The sequence below is a fragment of the Camelus bactrianus genome, chromosome 2 (assembly GCF_048773025.1).
Source record: "Camelus bactrianus isolate YW-2024 breed Bactrian camel chromosome 2, ASM4877302v1, whole genome shotgun sequence".
NCBI lineage: Eukaryota > Metazoa > Chordata > Mammalia > Artiodactyla > Camelidae > Camelus > Camelus bactrianus.
This window is the reverse complement of record NC_133540.1, coordinates 31,299,341-31,314,008: the sequence shown is the minus strand read 5'-3', so window position 1 is coordinate 31,314,008 and position 14,668 is coordinate 31,299,341. Positions and strand designations below refer to the sequence as shown.

Sequence of the window (14,668 nt, the reverse complement as noted above, 5' to 3'; positions counted from 1 at the left end):
TTTGAAAAGCCCCCAGGTCTTCTTTTCTGCTTCCATTTGGATATGTTCTCCTTCAGTCATGCCTGTTTATTTTGGGCTTAACCCTCCATACTGGAGGCTCTGCCACATTTTCTCACGTGCCTGCCAGGAGCTTGTCTTAGTTTAAAGAGCCCTGTTTCCCACTGCAGGACCGAAACTGATCTGTGCTGGGTCACAGCCACTTCCAGTTCAGGGTTCCTCGCTCAGCTCTTACCTCCGCTGAAGCTCTGTCCCTTCCACAGGAGCTGGTCACTTATTCCCAAGGGTCGGCACAGCAATTGGTCCATAATTATCGCTCCTTAAATGTTGTTTTCGCCACAGGAAACTAATACAGGTACCAGACAGCATCAGAGCCAAAGGCATCATATAAAAACTCTGGGAAACACCAGAGTTTGCTCAGAGTTTCAGTGGGAGAATTGAAACTTACTTTCTCTGAAAACAGCTGTGTGCAAATATCAAACGGTTACAACCACCTGATATTGACAATTCATAGAGCCTATTCAAATACTGTCTTGTAAAGAGCCAGTTACTGTTTTATTCAATAGAATTAAAAAAAAATTTAACCAAAGGGTTAAAAAGTGTTGATTTCATAAATGGTACCTTAGCAGCTCAGCCATTGCCCATTGCCAGACTCTTACCCCAAATTTCTCTTGTATTTCTTTTCAAGGCTACGTCTAAAGACTAAATGTTTAATAAAAACTGACTTCCTGAGATTTTGCGGATGAATGCAAAATACGGGTTAAAAATGCAAATCTATTTGAGTAATTTCTCAAATTATGTTTGATAAAGCAGGGGAAAATGTGGATTTAATTACACTTCTTTCATTTTAGTAGTAAAGACACTTAATCCGACCTGTCATGGCCCAGGGTGAGAGACCCTGGGATATACAAGGAGGAATTAAAACAGTGGCCCGCCTTCAAGACATTGGCAAGTCTGTCAAGTAAACAGGCAGTGAGAGTGCGCTGTGCGAAGTGCTCTAGCAGTAAGCATAGGTGTTGGGAACACACCCTGTCATCTGGGCTTTGGAGCGCCAGGGACGCCAATCAGCAAGACCTGATTGCCCCTCATTTGAATCTTGTTTCTGCCCCTTACATAGCTCTGCGATTTGGGGCAACTTAATTAAAGCCTCCAAGCCTCAGTTTGCTGATCTTTATTTTTTTTAATTTTTAAAAATTTTATTATTTTTTAATGGAAGTATTGGGGATGGAACCCAGGAACTCCTGCACACTAAACATGTGCTTTACCACTGAGCTCTACCCTCCCCCTTCCTGATCTTTAAAATGAGACTCCTGACACCTGTCCGCGAAGGTGATGGTGAGGGTTCAGTGAATGTGATCCTGCGTTCCTGGGGTCTCGGGCGGGGCCTGGCATAGACACGGTTGCGGTTATTTTCTGATCCCCTTTGCGACTTGATCCGTGTCAGCTTGCCCCACAAGAATTGCTCGGGTTTTCGTCCACTCCTGGCATGATGGGTTCAGAGCTAACGTGCCGGGGCGTGGTGGCTGCGACCCTCCTGGGCAGATGGTGCCAAGGTGATGGGTCGGTGGCTCTGGAGCAGCTGCCCGGGAGCCAATACCCAGGTGCTTTGTCTGTGTCAGGGCTGCTGCAGCCTCTTCCCTCGTTCTTTGATGGATGTCTCCAGGGCCTCTCCTGGGTATGAGGACAAAGACTGAATTTTCCTCTCTTCGGAGAGGCTGAAGGAGCTGAAAGGCAAAAGCGGGTGTGGGGTTGGATAGGGCCAATGAAGTGTCAAGTAGGGAAGGTGACACTCGGGGCAGGAGTTAAGGGAGGGTGCTGTTTCCCCCACTGGAGGGGTTGGAGGGTGCTTCATGGAAGAGGTGGCATTTCACCTGGGCTGTAGGATGTCGGTAGACCAGGCAGAGGGAGGAACATGGGTTGCAAAACTCTGGTTGGCTGTGATACACAGGATTCCGTTTTAAAAAAATGCTCCTGCTGAGCGGATTACATGTATTACGAATCTTGTTTCTTGTAGCTATGGTATTACCACCCCCACCTTTTTATTTAAATAAAAAGAGAAAAAGAGTTGGACTCTCTAAGGAAGTCTTTATGCTCTTGTCTAAACTAGTCATGCCTTATTATTTAATGTTCATAGTTTGAAAGTAAGTTTTTTCATTTCTTCATCCTGGAAAATTTCTAAAATATCAAAACTAGTTAAAAAGGAGAGTTACCTGTTAACTTAAAAAGTTTTTTACCCCCTTCTTCTAAAACAAAACAAAAAATCCTGATGTCCTATAGAAATGTGGACAGTTCACAAATGTTCAAACTTCTGTGTTTTCTTTGTATGTTTTGTATTCATTTTTCCATGGAGGTATAATGTGCTTTTTAATAAAGTAGAAAAAGTGCTTAATAAAGGGTGTTTTGTGTTAGGACCATTTACTTCTTTTCTTACATATTAATTGCATCTTCTCCCTGCTTTGTTCTTTGCCTTTTTGCTTATTTATTGTGTATGTCTTGATATCTGGAGTTCTTAAGACTTCTTCCATTTCTTTTTTGGTCAGAAGTTCCTTCTCCATTCTGAGATCTGATGACAATATTCTTTTTTTATGGCTTCATTTTTTACTTGTGACTCTTTCAATCCATCTGGAATTAATTTTGAGATGAGATGTGGTCTCTTATTTCCAACCCATTAACCAATTATACCCACAGCATTGGTTGAATAATATTTCTTTGTCCAGTGATTTGTGATGACACCTTTATATGTATATGTCTTTGCTTCTAATATATTCAGAAAAACTGATTGTTTTGCTTCTTAGGTTTATGAATTCCCACTACGGCTGTTACACAGAATGCATCTTAACTGATGATGCTGTTTTAAGTAATAGCTTTTCTTTCCTATTTTTTTTTTTTTTGCCATGTGCGATTTTATAACAGATTACAAGCCAACTTCCCATGAATGATATTTAACTTTTCAACATTTGTTTGGCTTACTTATGTTAAAACTAAAAAAAAAAAAAAAAAAAAAAAAAAAAAAATTGTTGTTGTTGCCACCATTTAAAAATCATTGGGTTTTCCAGCTGTTCCAGAAAAATCAGAGGACGTGGCCTGTATACTGAGCTTAGGTTTCCACATGGCACAAATCTGCTGGAGCTCTGTCACAGCCCGCTGTTCTAGAACAGTCAAGGGCCAGCTGGTTTACCTTTGCGCCCACCTCTCCTTATTTCCTTCCAGCTGGACACATGGACACAGACTCACTTTTTTTTTTTTTTTTTTGTATCTACAAATCCCAAACTCCCAATTTATACCTCCACTCCCCACTTTCTTTCCCAGTAAACATAAGTTTGTTTTCCATGTCTGTGAGTCTGTTTCTGTTTTGTAAATAAATTCATTTGTTTCAACTTTTTTGTTTTTAGAGGAATGCTGTTTTATTAAAAAAAATTCATTGTATTTAAGTTAACCCTTGATAGAGCCTTTCATCTTATATTGCTCAATTTATTTTATATATACACACACATGAATATAATTCCGTACATATATATGCATGTATATCCTATATTGCTGTGTTGAAGACACAAGGCTCTATTCTTTGATTGCTACTTGAACACAGTCCCTTTTAAAATTCATGCTATTTAAGCACCAAAAGTCACAGGAGTACAAAGAGTACAAAGAAACACAATAGTATTCTATAATGACTTTGGGAACAAATGCAGGGAGAAATAAGTATCTAAGTCTTAAGATTCAAAATAAAACACAGCAGTGTTTGTGTAACACCATACCAAGAATGAACGAATGTATTTCCACTCTAATTGGTGGGTGTGATGTTGTTTCTTGGCTAAATTCTTTCTCCACAAAGCCTTGATACCGCCGTTCTCTTTCATTCCCAGCTTAACCCACGTGCTCATTTCCATACCCGACTATTGCTGAGTGTGCTGGGTGTTTAGTTTTTACTGCTGATTTTAGCAGCACTGCTTCCTTTGTCCCATTCTGTGATTCAGATGAAATCAAAGGAGTAAAAATGTTTTCAGCATGCCTGCTGAGTACTGATCTGCAGGGATGGTCGATGTTTTAAACCACGTGATGTTGCTTTGCTGCAGTCGTGTGCTCAGCACAGGGGCTTGACCTCCAGTCCTGTCTTGTTTGAACCTGCGATGATGATACTCAGAGAAGGCTGTGACATGAGAACGCAGACTCACAGAATCATACGTGGCCACTAGAACTTGAGTCTTCTGACACCTAATCCAGCATATACTCTACAGTAGGAACTTTTAAAAATAGTGGAAATGAGAAGTAATGGCCATATGTTCTTTTTAGTTTACTTTCTGTTAGTCATTAAAATCGTTGAGGAAGAGTGTCATAATGGAAAGCAGGAAAGAGAGTTACCATGCCATATTAATGCCATAAGCTTTCTTTCTTTTTTTTTTTAAATGGAGGTACTGGGGATTGAACCCAGGACCTCATGCATGCTAAGCATGTGCTCTACCACTGAGCTATACCCTCCCCCCACCTTAAGGTTTTAAAAAAATAGTTGTTAAGTTAAACCGAGGGCATGAAAAAAAAAAGTGCTTCTGTTTCATCAAAAATTTGCCCATTCCCATATACAGGTGAACCATAGGACCACCTTAGGACTGTATCTAAGAATGAGCTCATGCAAAAACAAATTCTTGCTCTTTTCAATAAGAAAACTAAGGTTCTGTGTTGTCAGGTTCCCACCCTCCCCAAAGTTGTGTGGCTCATTGGTAATTAAACTTGGAGTAGAAACACCCGTTCCTGAGTCTCTGTCTCTACCATCAATATCGGGGTTAATTTAAGTCCTTTAGGTGAGCTGACAGAGCTTCTGTTCCAGCTTCTCACAACAGTTTGCGGTCCCATGTAGTGAAAAAAGAATGATACATGCTAAGAAATAGAATTTAGCTGCTTTATTTACTCTCTTTGCTTAATAGGAAAAAGGTCACACCAGTAGAGGCTGGAAGAGCCCATTATTTTTGACTGAGACAATAGCAGTTGGGAAGTAAGAGAATGTTCCTTTCTGGGAGGCCTTGGAGCCTTGGGGAGAGCTGGAGTTAATGGAAACCATTTGACAGCATGAGGACATCGCTGTGTGCTCATTGGCGCTATTAAATTGGCAAGCAGTGTTGGGGAGATTGTCTTCTCTGCAGTTAAAATTTTGGTTACTTGTTTTCTCAAAAAGCTACTATAGCAAAAGGAAAGCAAATGCTGTTTCTAGGTGGTGCCTGAGAAATGTTTGTAATGTTCACCAGAGGATCTCAGTTCAAGTAGGTCAGTTTTATTTTAGGTCCCATTGACCTATTGATACGTATTCTAGGTCGTGTTACAGAAATCACCGCTAAGTTTTAGGTAAGTAGATGACATGGTCAGAGGATTTAATTGTTATATTCATACTGAACAATTGGGAAAGGTCTTCTCCAATTGGTCCCCTTCCCCTACCCCTGCTATGGTGATGATGATTATTTTTAATGTAGATCAAAACTTACTCAGCTTTAAATTAATTCCATTTCTATGCCAAAATCTGTAGCAAGTTTGCCTTTTTTAAGCTGCTGGTTCTTATGTATTCATGTTAGAAAAAATTTTTAAGTGAGGGACAAGTGAATGGCATTAATTCCAAACACTGATAAGTATAGAAGAGTTGAAAAATAACAGGCTTGAAAAAAAGTCCATTAAAGGAAAAAAGATAAGTGGCTATTCCATCCTGATGCTGTATTGATGATGAATAAGCAGTGGCCTGGGTGCAGATAGATTTCTCCAGATAATTTCTTCACACTTCGTGGTACTTTTTTTGTTTTCAGGTATTTTTCATATTTTGAGGTTCCCAGAATATGGATTAACTATGTGTATGCCTTTTCCCTCTGTTTAATCATAGTTGTCTGCATTTTTTTTTTCTGATTTGTAGGAAGAAAAAAAGAAGTTTGACAAAGAGACAGAAAAGAACTATAGCCTGATTGATAAACATTTGAATTTATCAGCAAAAAAGAAAGACTCACATTTACAAGAGGTATTGTGTTTATTTTTCTCTTGTTTCTAAAATTTAATAGTCACTGCATGTCTTTTCTTAAAAAAAAAATGTGCTTTGCTTTTCAAAACGTTTCATCTAGGATTATTAGAGATGGAAAAAATGAACCAATATCACCATGAATTAAGAAAAAAAGCTCTTTCGGAACAGAACATAAAATAAGACATCTCGTAGTGATTAATGCAGCACGGATTCACAGTATTAAAAGCTTTGGTTCTGAGTATATATTCACAGGAACAGTCATTTTCACCAGCATTAGTGAGAACAGATATATTATTTTCAGGAATAGATCAGTTAACTGGCTTTCGAGACTTCTTTAAGAACTGAATTGAATAAGCTCACACACCATTTGGCTTCGACGTGAAGGCAGCATTAATCGTATTGAACGCTGAAGATTCAAGCGGTTTCAGCTTCGTCAGAAAGAGCATCTGTTTTACTTGTGTCAACAGACTCATTTTTGGGGGAGGGAGCCGTCTGTGAGGAGAAAGGAATTTATATTTTCTCTCTCGTTTTCTCTTTCTGTTTCTCTTCTCAAATTCCCTGCCCCTTGTTGTTCCTCGTTCATACACTTCCATGGAAACTCAGTTGTTTACAATTTGGAACATATGCTTTTCTTAAAAATAATGCTGTTTGCTGCTTGAAGGATCTTGACTCATCCCACAAAAGTGCGATTTTTTTTTTTCTCATTTATTTTTAAACACATGGAATCTGGGCATAACGTACTGCTGTAATACACACTTACTGAAGCATGATCAAAATGGCAACATTTCAGTATAAGCCTGGGTTACATTTAAATGTCACATATTTAGTTGCAAAGTCTGTGTGTATGTGTGTGGTGTGGTCATTTTGACATTACCCACCTGTCACATTTTCTTTTGTCTCTAATACTTTTGACTGACATTTCGATGGTGTTTGATGGTCTATATAAGAGAAAGGCACTTTTGTACCATTTAATCCTCAGCACAATACTGGAGGAAGGTGGGGCTCCTTTCTCTCCATGTCCCATGTTGGGTAGAAAACCACTTCATTGTTATTTGTGCTCCCTCATCCTCCTCCCTCTGTCACCTGTGAAATGACAGCTGTTGCTCTTGTAGGCTGTCTTGATGTCAGCAATTTCCTACCTCTGTTCTTCCCTTAATCTCTCTTTTCAGGTATCCTGCAGGGACTCTGATGCCCCGAGTAAATTTCCATCTCCACGCCGCTGTATCTAATTGGGTATCATTCGCGGTACTGTGTAGGCAAAGTCTGTGGCGTTGTCCCTGGCACTCTCTCTCTCACCCACATCTGGACCATCAGTGTATGTCTTCCTCAGCTTCAGAATAGTCTCAGAGCATGGCCACTTCACCTGACCTCCACTCCATCACCCTGGCCAGAATGTGGGCATATCTCACACAGATCTCTGCAGGGACCTCCCTGCTCCCCCCAAGGCATTTCTACAGTCTGTTTTCCGTGGGGCAGGCAGTGAGCCATCGTGTGGCTTGTCTTTGAACACTCGGGGCCACGCCACCGTCCTCACACCCACACAGCTGCCTTGCTCGGGCTGGACTCTGTGTTGAGAGTCTTTGCTTTTGTTCATCCTTCTGCCTGGATCTCCCTGCCTCGCTCCTCCAAATAGTCTTCCAAACACTCTCCACTCAGACTTCCCCTTACTAGAGAAGTCTTCCGACTGTCTTACTTAGAGTGTCTGTTCCCCTTACTCTGCTTTTTTCCCCCTTACTCTTACCACAGCCATTTGCCTTACTGCCTGTTCGGTTGTTAATGTGGCTTCTTCCAACAGGATGTAAGCTCCTTGCAGGTAAAATCATTGTTCTGTTTGGTACTCTGTCCCCGGTGCTTAGAATCGGACTTGTCAGTGAGTAGGCACTTAATAAATATTTATTGAATGAACAGGTGTGAGAGGCTTGCACGGTGAGCTTGGGCTTCGGCTGTTTCATCATTCCCAAAGATAATTAAGCTCTGTATTGGCAATTTGAGGAGACTCTCAAATTGAATCATTTCACGTTTACTGAGATTACATATCCTTTCCTGTCTTGCTCAGTTTGCTCTCTACAAACGCCAGCTCCCACCTGACATGTCTATTGCAAGCATGCAGGCCTTAAGAAGGGGGATGCTCTTCAAAGGGAAACAGGTTCGATGTGGATTTTGGCTGCTTTTGGCAGTGGCTAGTGCATTGCTGATCTTTAGTGAATTGAGTTGAAGTGCTCAAGGGATTAATAAAGGTTGCTGGAAGTCGTCCTCAGCCTGGGCATGGAAACTTGTTATCTCTTCTTTCCTCTTGTTTCCAAGGAAAATGACAGGAGAAAATTGTGGCAAACACCAGGCTGGCAGTTTTGGTAATTCTGTTATGATCTTTACCTAGAGCTCTATGTTTCTTGAGCACAGTAACTACTGCCTGCATCACATCCCTAAATTCTGATTAATATTTGTGCTAGAACAAGAATTAGATATTTGAGAAAATTCCATTACTGCTGAATTTTGATGTGTATTTTTGTTTCCTGAGTAGTCAAATAATTTTATTGCAGTAAATATGACTAGAAAAATAGGCCCTTTGGATATCTTTGAGTGATCTACTCTCATTATGTGTATTTACAGGAGGAACGGTCAGGAATGAGATGATCATCAAATTGAAATTGTATGTTTGTTAAAAATGACTTTTGCTTGTTGTAGCAGACTAAGTGTGTGTTTTCCAGCACCACCAAGCAGTTAACTCAATTCTGACACTGTCTGCCTGGAGATGGCTTCAAATCTTACAGGTTTATGGCTCAGTCCTACAAGATTGCCCCATTTCTGACACCAGTTGCAAGTCCTTGTTACCTGTGCTTCTGACTGACTGTATCACTATAACTATAAGTGTGTGTGTGTGTGTGTGTATAAAACTATATAAATAAGAGGTTCCTGTGACTCCTTCCTTGGGTTTGAGTAATTTGCTAGAGTGGCTCATGGAACTCAGAAATATTTACGTAAGTTTTCTAGCTTACTATAAAGGATAAGACAGAGGATACAGATGAACAGCCAGATGAGGAAGTACACAGGGTGGGGTCTGGAAGGGTCCCAAGTGCAGAAACTTCTGACCTCCTGGAACTGAGGTTCTTCACTCTCTGGGTAAGTGGACGGGTTTTCTGGTGACCTGAAATAAATAGATGGCCTGATATTTCTCTAGTAAAGATGGGTTTACTTGGGATCAGTTTGTGGTCTGCAAGCATGGCAAGCCATGTGCAAGTTCCCCCAGGGCAAGGGAAGCAGCACCCTTTTATAGAGAGGAAAAGGAAGTTGTAGTAGGCAAAGAGGCCGTGGCTTTTCACTGGCTGCGTCCTTGCTAGGGGAGAAGAGCAGTCCCCCTCCTTCCTGTTGGTCTCTGCTCCGGTCGCAGGCTGCGAGAGCTCCCCCTTCTGGTCTCCCGGCTCTGTTTAATTGAGGTTTCTGTGTATTAATTTTTCACGGACGCTCATGAACTGCTGCTCAGGAGTTTTTATAGAGCTTAATCTGTAGTGCTTCCCCATTCCCAGAGGTTGAGGGGTGGGGCCGAAAGTTCCAACCCTCTGATCAGTTGGTCTTCCGGGTGCTATCTTGGGGCCTCACCCTAAGTGACCTCATTAGCTTAAATTCAAGTGTTCTCAAGACAGGCTCCTTACAGATGACAAAAGACACTTCCCTCACTCAGGAAACTCCCAGGGCTTTAGGAGGTTTGTTGCGGGAACCTGGGACAGAGACCAGATACATTTCCTGTTATACCACATGAATAGTGATTGAGTCAGGCTAAAGGTCTGTGCTGCTAGGCATAATTTGGGTGTCTGTAAATTATGGGTTATTGACACTGTGAAGGATTCTGGTGATTTAATCATGCACAGCAGTTCTGAATGCTCAGAACATTAGGAGGCTATTGATAGAGGCTGACCAGCGATGCTGGGGTAATTGCAGTAGCACAACCAGGAGAGAGAATCCACTAAAAAAAAATGGCTGGGGGAAGGTGTAGCTCAGTGGTAGAGTGCATGCTTCTCATTTGGCTTAGTTAATAAACACTGTTATTTATTGCATTTAAACGTTACTTTAAAAATCACTGGATGACAAAAAAAATTGCATCAATGTTTTGTAGTTCTCCATATATAAGTCTTTCACCTCCTTGGTCATATTTATTCCTAAGTATTTTATTCTTTTGGCTACGATTTTAAAAGGGATTGTCTCTTTACTCTCTTTCCTTGTGGATTCATTGTTAGTGCAAAGAAGTGCCACTGCTTTCTGTATGTTAATCTTGTATCCTGCTACCTTGCCAAGTTCTTTCATTAGCTCCAGTAGTTTTTGTGTGGAGAAAACTTACTACATGTTAGATACATTTTTTTTCCAAAAATTAAAAAATTTTTGTTGTGGTAAAATAGATATAACAGAAAATGTATGATTTCAACCATTGACAAGTATACAGTTAGTTCAGTGTCATGAAGAACAGTCACATTGTTGTGCAACCAGTCACCACATTTCATCTGTAGAACCCTTTTCAGCTCACAGTGCTGAAACTCTATGTGCTTTGAACAGTAGCTCCCCATCCCCTGTCTTCCCACCTCCAGACCACCAATCAGGTTCCTGTCTCTGTGAATTTCACTGTTCCAGGCACCTTGTATCAGTGGAATTGTACAGTATTTGTCCTACTGTGACTGGCTTACTTCACTTAGCATAGTGTGCTCAGAGTTCATCCTCATTGTAGCAGGTGTCAGAATTTCCTTCCTTTTTGAGGCTGAAAAACATTCCATTATCTGTATTGACCACATTTTGTTTGTTCATGTGTCAGTGGACACTTTGGTTGCTTCTACCATTTAGCTCTTGTGAATAACACTGCTCTGAATGGGGGTGTGCCAGTATCTGTTTGAGTCCCTGCTTTCGTTCTTGGGAGTATACATGCAGAAGTGGAATTACTGGAGTGTTTGGTAGTTCTATTGTTAATCTTTTTGGAGAATTGCCGTACTGTTTTCCACAGCAGCTGCATCATTTTACATTCTAACCCGCAGTGCACAAAGTTTCAGTTTCTCCACATCCTCACCAATTTGTTTTTTCTTTTTTTGGATAGGTTCTTTTCTTTCTTTCTTTTTTGATAAATTTGTGTTTCCTTTTCTTTCTCTTTTCTTCTCCTTCCTTCCGTCCTTCATTCCTTCTGTCCTTCCTTCCTTCTGTCCTTCCTTCCTTCCTTCCATAAATGTGGGTTGGTACCTTGTGGTTTTGGTTTGTATTTCCCTAATGATGAGTGATGTTGAGCATCTTTCCATGTGCTTAGATATGGCCCCTTTAGATAAGTGTCCAGATAAATACTTGTAAAAGTAAAATTAGTCACGTTAGGAAATACACGATGCCTTGTAGGAACTGTCTTGAGGACAAGTGGCTTCTCCGCTGTTCCTCCCTGGAGCCGTGCTCCTCTTCCGGGTCCTTTCTCGTTAGACAAGATAAGCTGGAACCATTTTTTGGAGTAGTGTCCTGAAACCATGTGGTGCCTTTTCCCTCCCGGTAGATGGGACCTTGTGAGGGCTTAGGAGCATGACTGCCTGCAGGTGGGCTTCCTGCCCAGGCCTGCCTGTGAGAGCCAAGTTCTTGAGCTGGTGCCACGGGCACCTCTTCCTCACCTGCTGCCTTCACTCATGAGTGCTGAGGTGACTGGGATTTGCTCAACTCCCTTACCTAGGCCACTTCATTCTTAGGGGATTTGTTAACGGAAATAACGCAGGTGTAATTTGGGTTCTGTGTATGCGGCCACCGTGGGTGTCACTTGTGGTTAGGGTAGGTTTTTCACAAAGAGCTTAACGGTGTGATTGTCAGTCCTTTGGGGTCAACCTCGTCACAGAGAACAGGGATTGGCAACGTTTTTCTGCAGAGAGTCAGATAGTAAACATTGTATTAGACTTAGGAAGACCACAAGGTTCCTGTCTCAACTACTCAGTCTCTTGAACTAATCAGCTACTGTAGCAGGAAAGAAGTCATGGAAGACACATGCATCAGTAGTCATGACTAGAGTCCAATCCAACCTCACTTACAGGCGGCGGGCCACGTCTGGCCCATAGACTGTAGCTTTGCAGAGCTGGGGTAAATCTTTAATTTGACCAGCCTCCATTGTTTTAACACAGGCAGATATCCAAGTGGAACAAAACCGGCAACACTTTTACGAACTGTCTCTTGAATACGTATGCAAGCTTCAGGAAATCCAAGAAAGGAAGAAGTTTGAGTTTGTGGAACCCGTAAGTATATAATAGCACGTTGTTCTGCTAGTTGAATTATGGATGAAGTAAAAATTTTTTCTTTCAAGAGCTAATGTATGGTTGCTAGAGTCTGTAATGCATAAACATGAGGCAAGACACCGCACTTTGTAAACAGCGGACCCAGATAGCCATGAAGTTGAAGAATCACCTCTAAATAGTGGTTCTCTGCCTTCTTTGCATAGCAGCGTGCAGTGCAGAGTTTCCTCTTGCTACGTGGTCTCCAGGACTCTGCAGTTAGGTCAGTTTCTGCTACCCTAGTGGTGACTCCACCCTTGAAAGAAATCCCCTTGAAAGAAATTATATTGGAATGTGAGTGAGAGTGTTGGTGTTTTGGGGATAATCTCCCCTCTACTCAAATTTGTTTTTAAAGCAAGGGCACCAGTCCAGACTTTGAAACTTTCAACAATGATTGATAACATTATTTCTAATACAGCTCACAATGCTTATGCAATTTAAGAACCAGTGCATGGAGCTTTTGAAACTGTTTTGTGAGTTGCCCTGATGTTTCGTTATACTTATTTTAGAAACACATGGTTTTCGTTTGTGCTTCTATAGATGTACTCTTGATTGCTGCAGTTACTTATATATGAATATATGTATTCTGAATCCAAATGTAAAGGGCATTTCATACTGTGGGTTTTGGAAAAAACATATATAGGTACACTGAGATTCCTGACTCTCAAGATTCATTTTAATTTTAATATAGACTATATTGCATGTGATTGAAAAAACCCAGCTTTCTTGAGAGAATTCACATGCAGTACAATTTACCCATTGTGTGTATGATTTTGAGAAACAAACTCAATTAATGATTAATTTCAAAATTAGCAGTTAAATCAACTACATGTCAATAAAAAACAAAATTAAAAAAAAATTAGCTTTTGTGGAAGCTGTGGGCCAGTGGAGTAATAGAACTAACCTAAACAGAGAAAACCTCCTTAAAGCTTTCTTTTCATGTGAAATTAGAAAAATGGCCTACATTTATTGAGCACTTTCAGTGCTCAGTTATTACTCAGGTCATTGTTTTAAGCACTTTACTGTGATCTTGCGTGTATTCCATATCCTTAAGGAGATATCTTTATTATCCTACTTAGCAAATGTAGAAATCAGAGAAACTTCAGTAATTTGCCCATCTGACATTGCTGAAGTTGGGAATTGACCCCTGCTGGCCAGAGTCCCAGATTCCTAACCATTAAACTGCGTGACCTTCTGGAGAAAATGAATTTCAGGATTTCTTTCACCCTCACCCCAAATCCCTCTTACTCTAGATTTACTCACATGTGGGACAGAAGCAGCTGCCTTCTTATCAAGAGCCTCTGGTGGAGAGTTTGTGGGAAACTCAGGGCTTAATAACTGCCCCGTCTCTGCCCTACTCCCTGCCCTAGTCCCTGAGCATCCTTGTCAACAAACTAGAGGTTGCTCTGCACCGAATGCTCCTTCAAAGAGCCTTTAGCTCTTTGTTCTGCATTTCACGGTCCTTATAGGTTCTGTCGCCTTACAGTGATAACAATTTCAATTATAAATCCATGTAGGGGGTCTCTTGATCTAAAAAAAAAAGCACAAATGGCTGATGTAGAATTCCATTTCTCCTATACAGCATACTATCAAAGCTGCCTAAATGGCTGTGATATTTAGGGGAAAAAAAATCACAAGTCCTTCAGTTTTTATAGGGGCTGATTCGTGAATAATAAGCAGTTAGATTTAATTGAATTCTAGTGACTTCCTTTTAATTATTTTACTTCAATAGAATCACAATGTGGTGACGAGAAATAAGTGGCTGTTTTTATTTACTTTTTTCTCCTGAGGTTTTTATTTTTGTGTGTGTGTGTGTTAATGTTTCTTTTTCTCCTTTGTTTTAGATGCTGTCATTTTTTCAGGGAATGTTTACTTTCTATCATCAGGGCCATGAACTTGCCAAAGACTTTAATCACTACAAAATGGAACTGCAGATCAACATTCAGAATGTAAGGAAGTGAACACTTTCTCATACAAAAAGGTGTTTGAGACGTGTATTTTTGTTTTATTTGGTATATGAAAAGCTTAAACTGAGACCAGGCTGATCTGTCGGTACTGAGAAACTGAGGCTATGTCGCCACCTTCCGGTCAGTTCTCAGCAGAACAAACTGCTCTCCATCTAAGTGAGGCTCACACAGTTAGTTCTGCCACCTGGCGGCTCTTTAAAAAAATTCATTTCATGTAATTTATTTTTCTTCCCTTATTTTCAGAAAAGTCACAAAGTATGTTTTTATAATCAGAATTTTGCATGATTTGCTTCATTGTTAATTTTCCAGGTTAATTGCGATATAATTAACGCACAACAGCACTTGTAAAGTTGAAGGGGTACAGCATAATGGCTTGGCTTACGTATATTGTGAAATGATCTCCACGATAAGTTTAGTAAATACCTATCACCTCATACAGTTACAAATTT

At 40.6% G+C, this 14,668-nt stretch overlaps 1 protein-coding gene and 1 non-coding gene across 3 annotated transcripts in view; one reads left to right on the top strand and one right to left on the bottom strand.

Annotated features, from left to right (window-relative positions):
• Positions 1 to 14,668, top strand: part of ARHGAP10 (Rho GTPase activating protein 10) — a 283,230-nt gene that overhangs the window by 101,019 nt on the left and 167,543 nt on the right. For both annotated transcript variants that reach the window (XM_045516376.2, XM_010954572.3), the window contains 3 exons: positions 5,885 to 5,986; positions 12,106 to 12,216; positions 14,097 to 14,201. In XM_045516376.2, the coding sequence (XP_045372332.2) occupies positions 5,885 to 5,986; positions 12,106 to 12,216; positions 14,097 to 14,201 (318 nt within the window). The remainder of the gene's footprint in view (positions 1 to 5,884; positions 5,987 to 12,105; positions 12,217 to 14,096; positions 14,202 to 14,668) is intronic.
• TRNAA-AGC (transfer RNA alanine (anticodon AGC)) lies at positions 4,402 to 4,474 on the bottom strand. The gene has a single exon. It is a non-coding gene; the product is annotated as a tRNA-Ala (tRNA).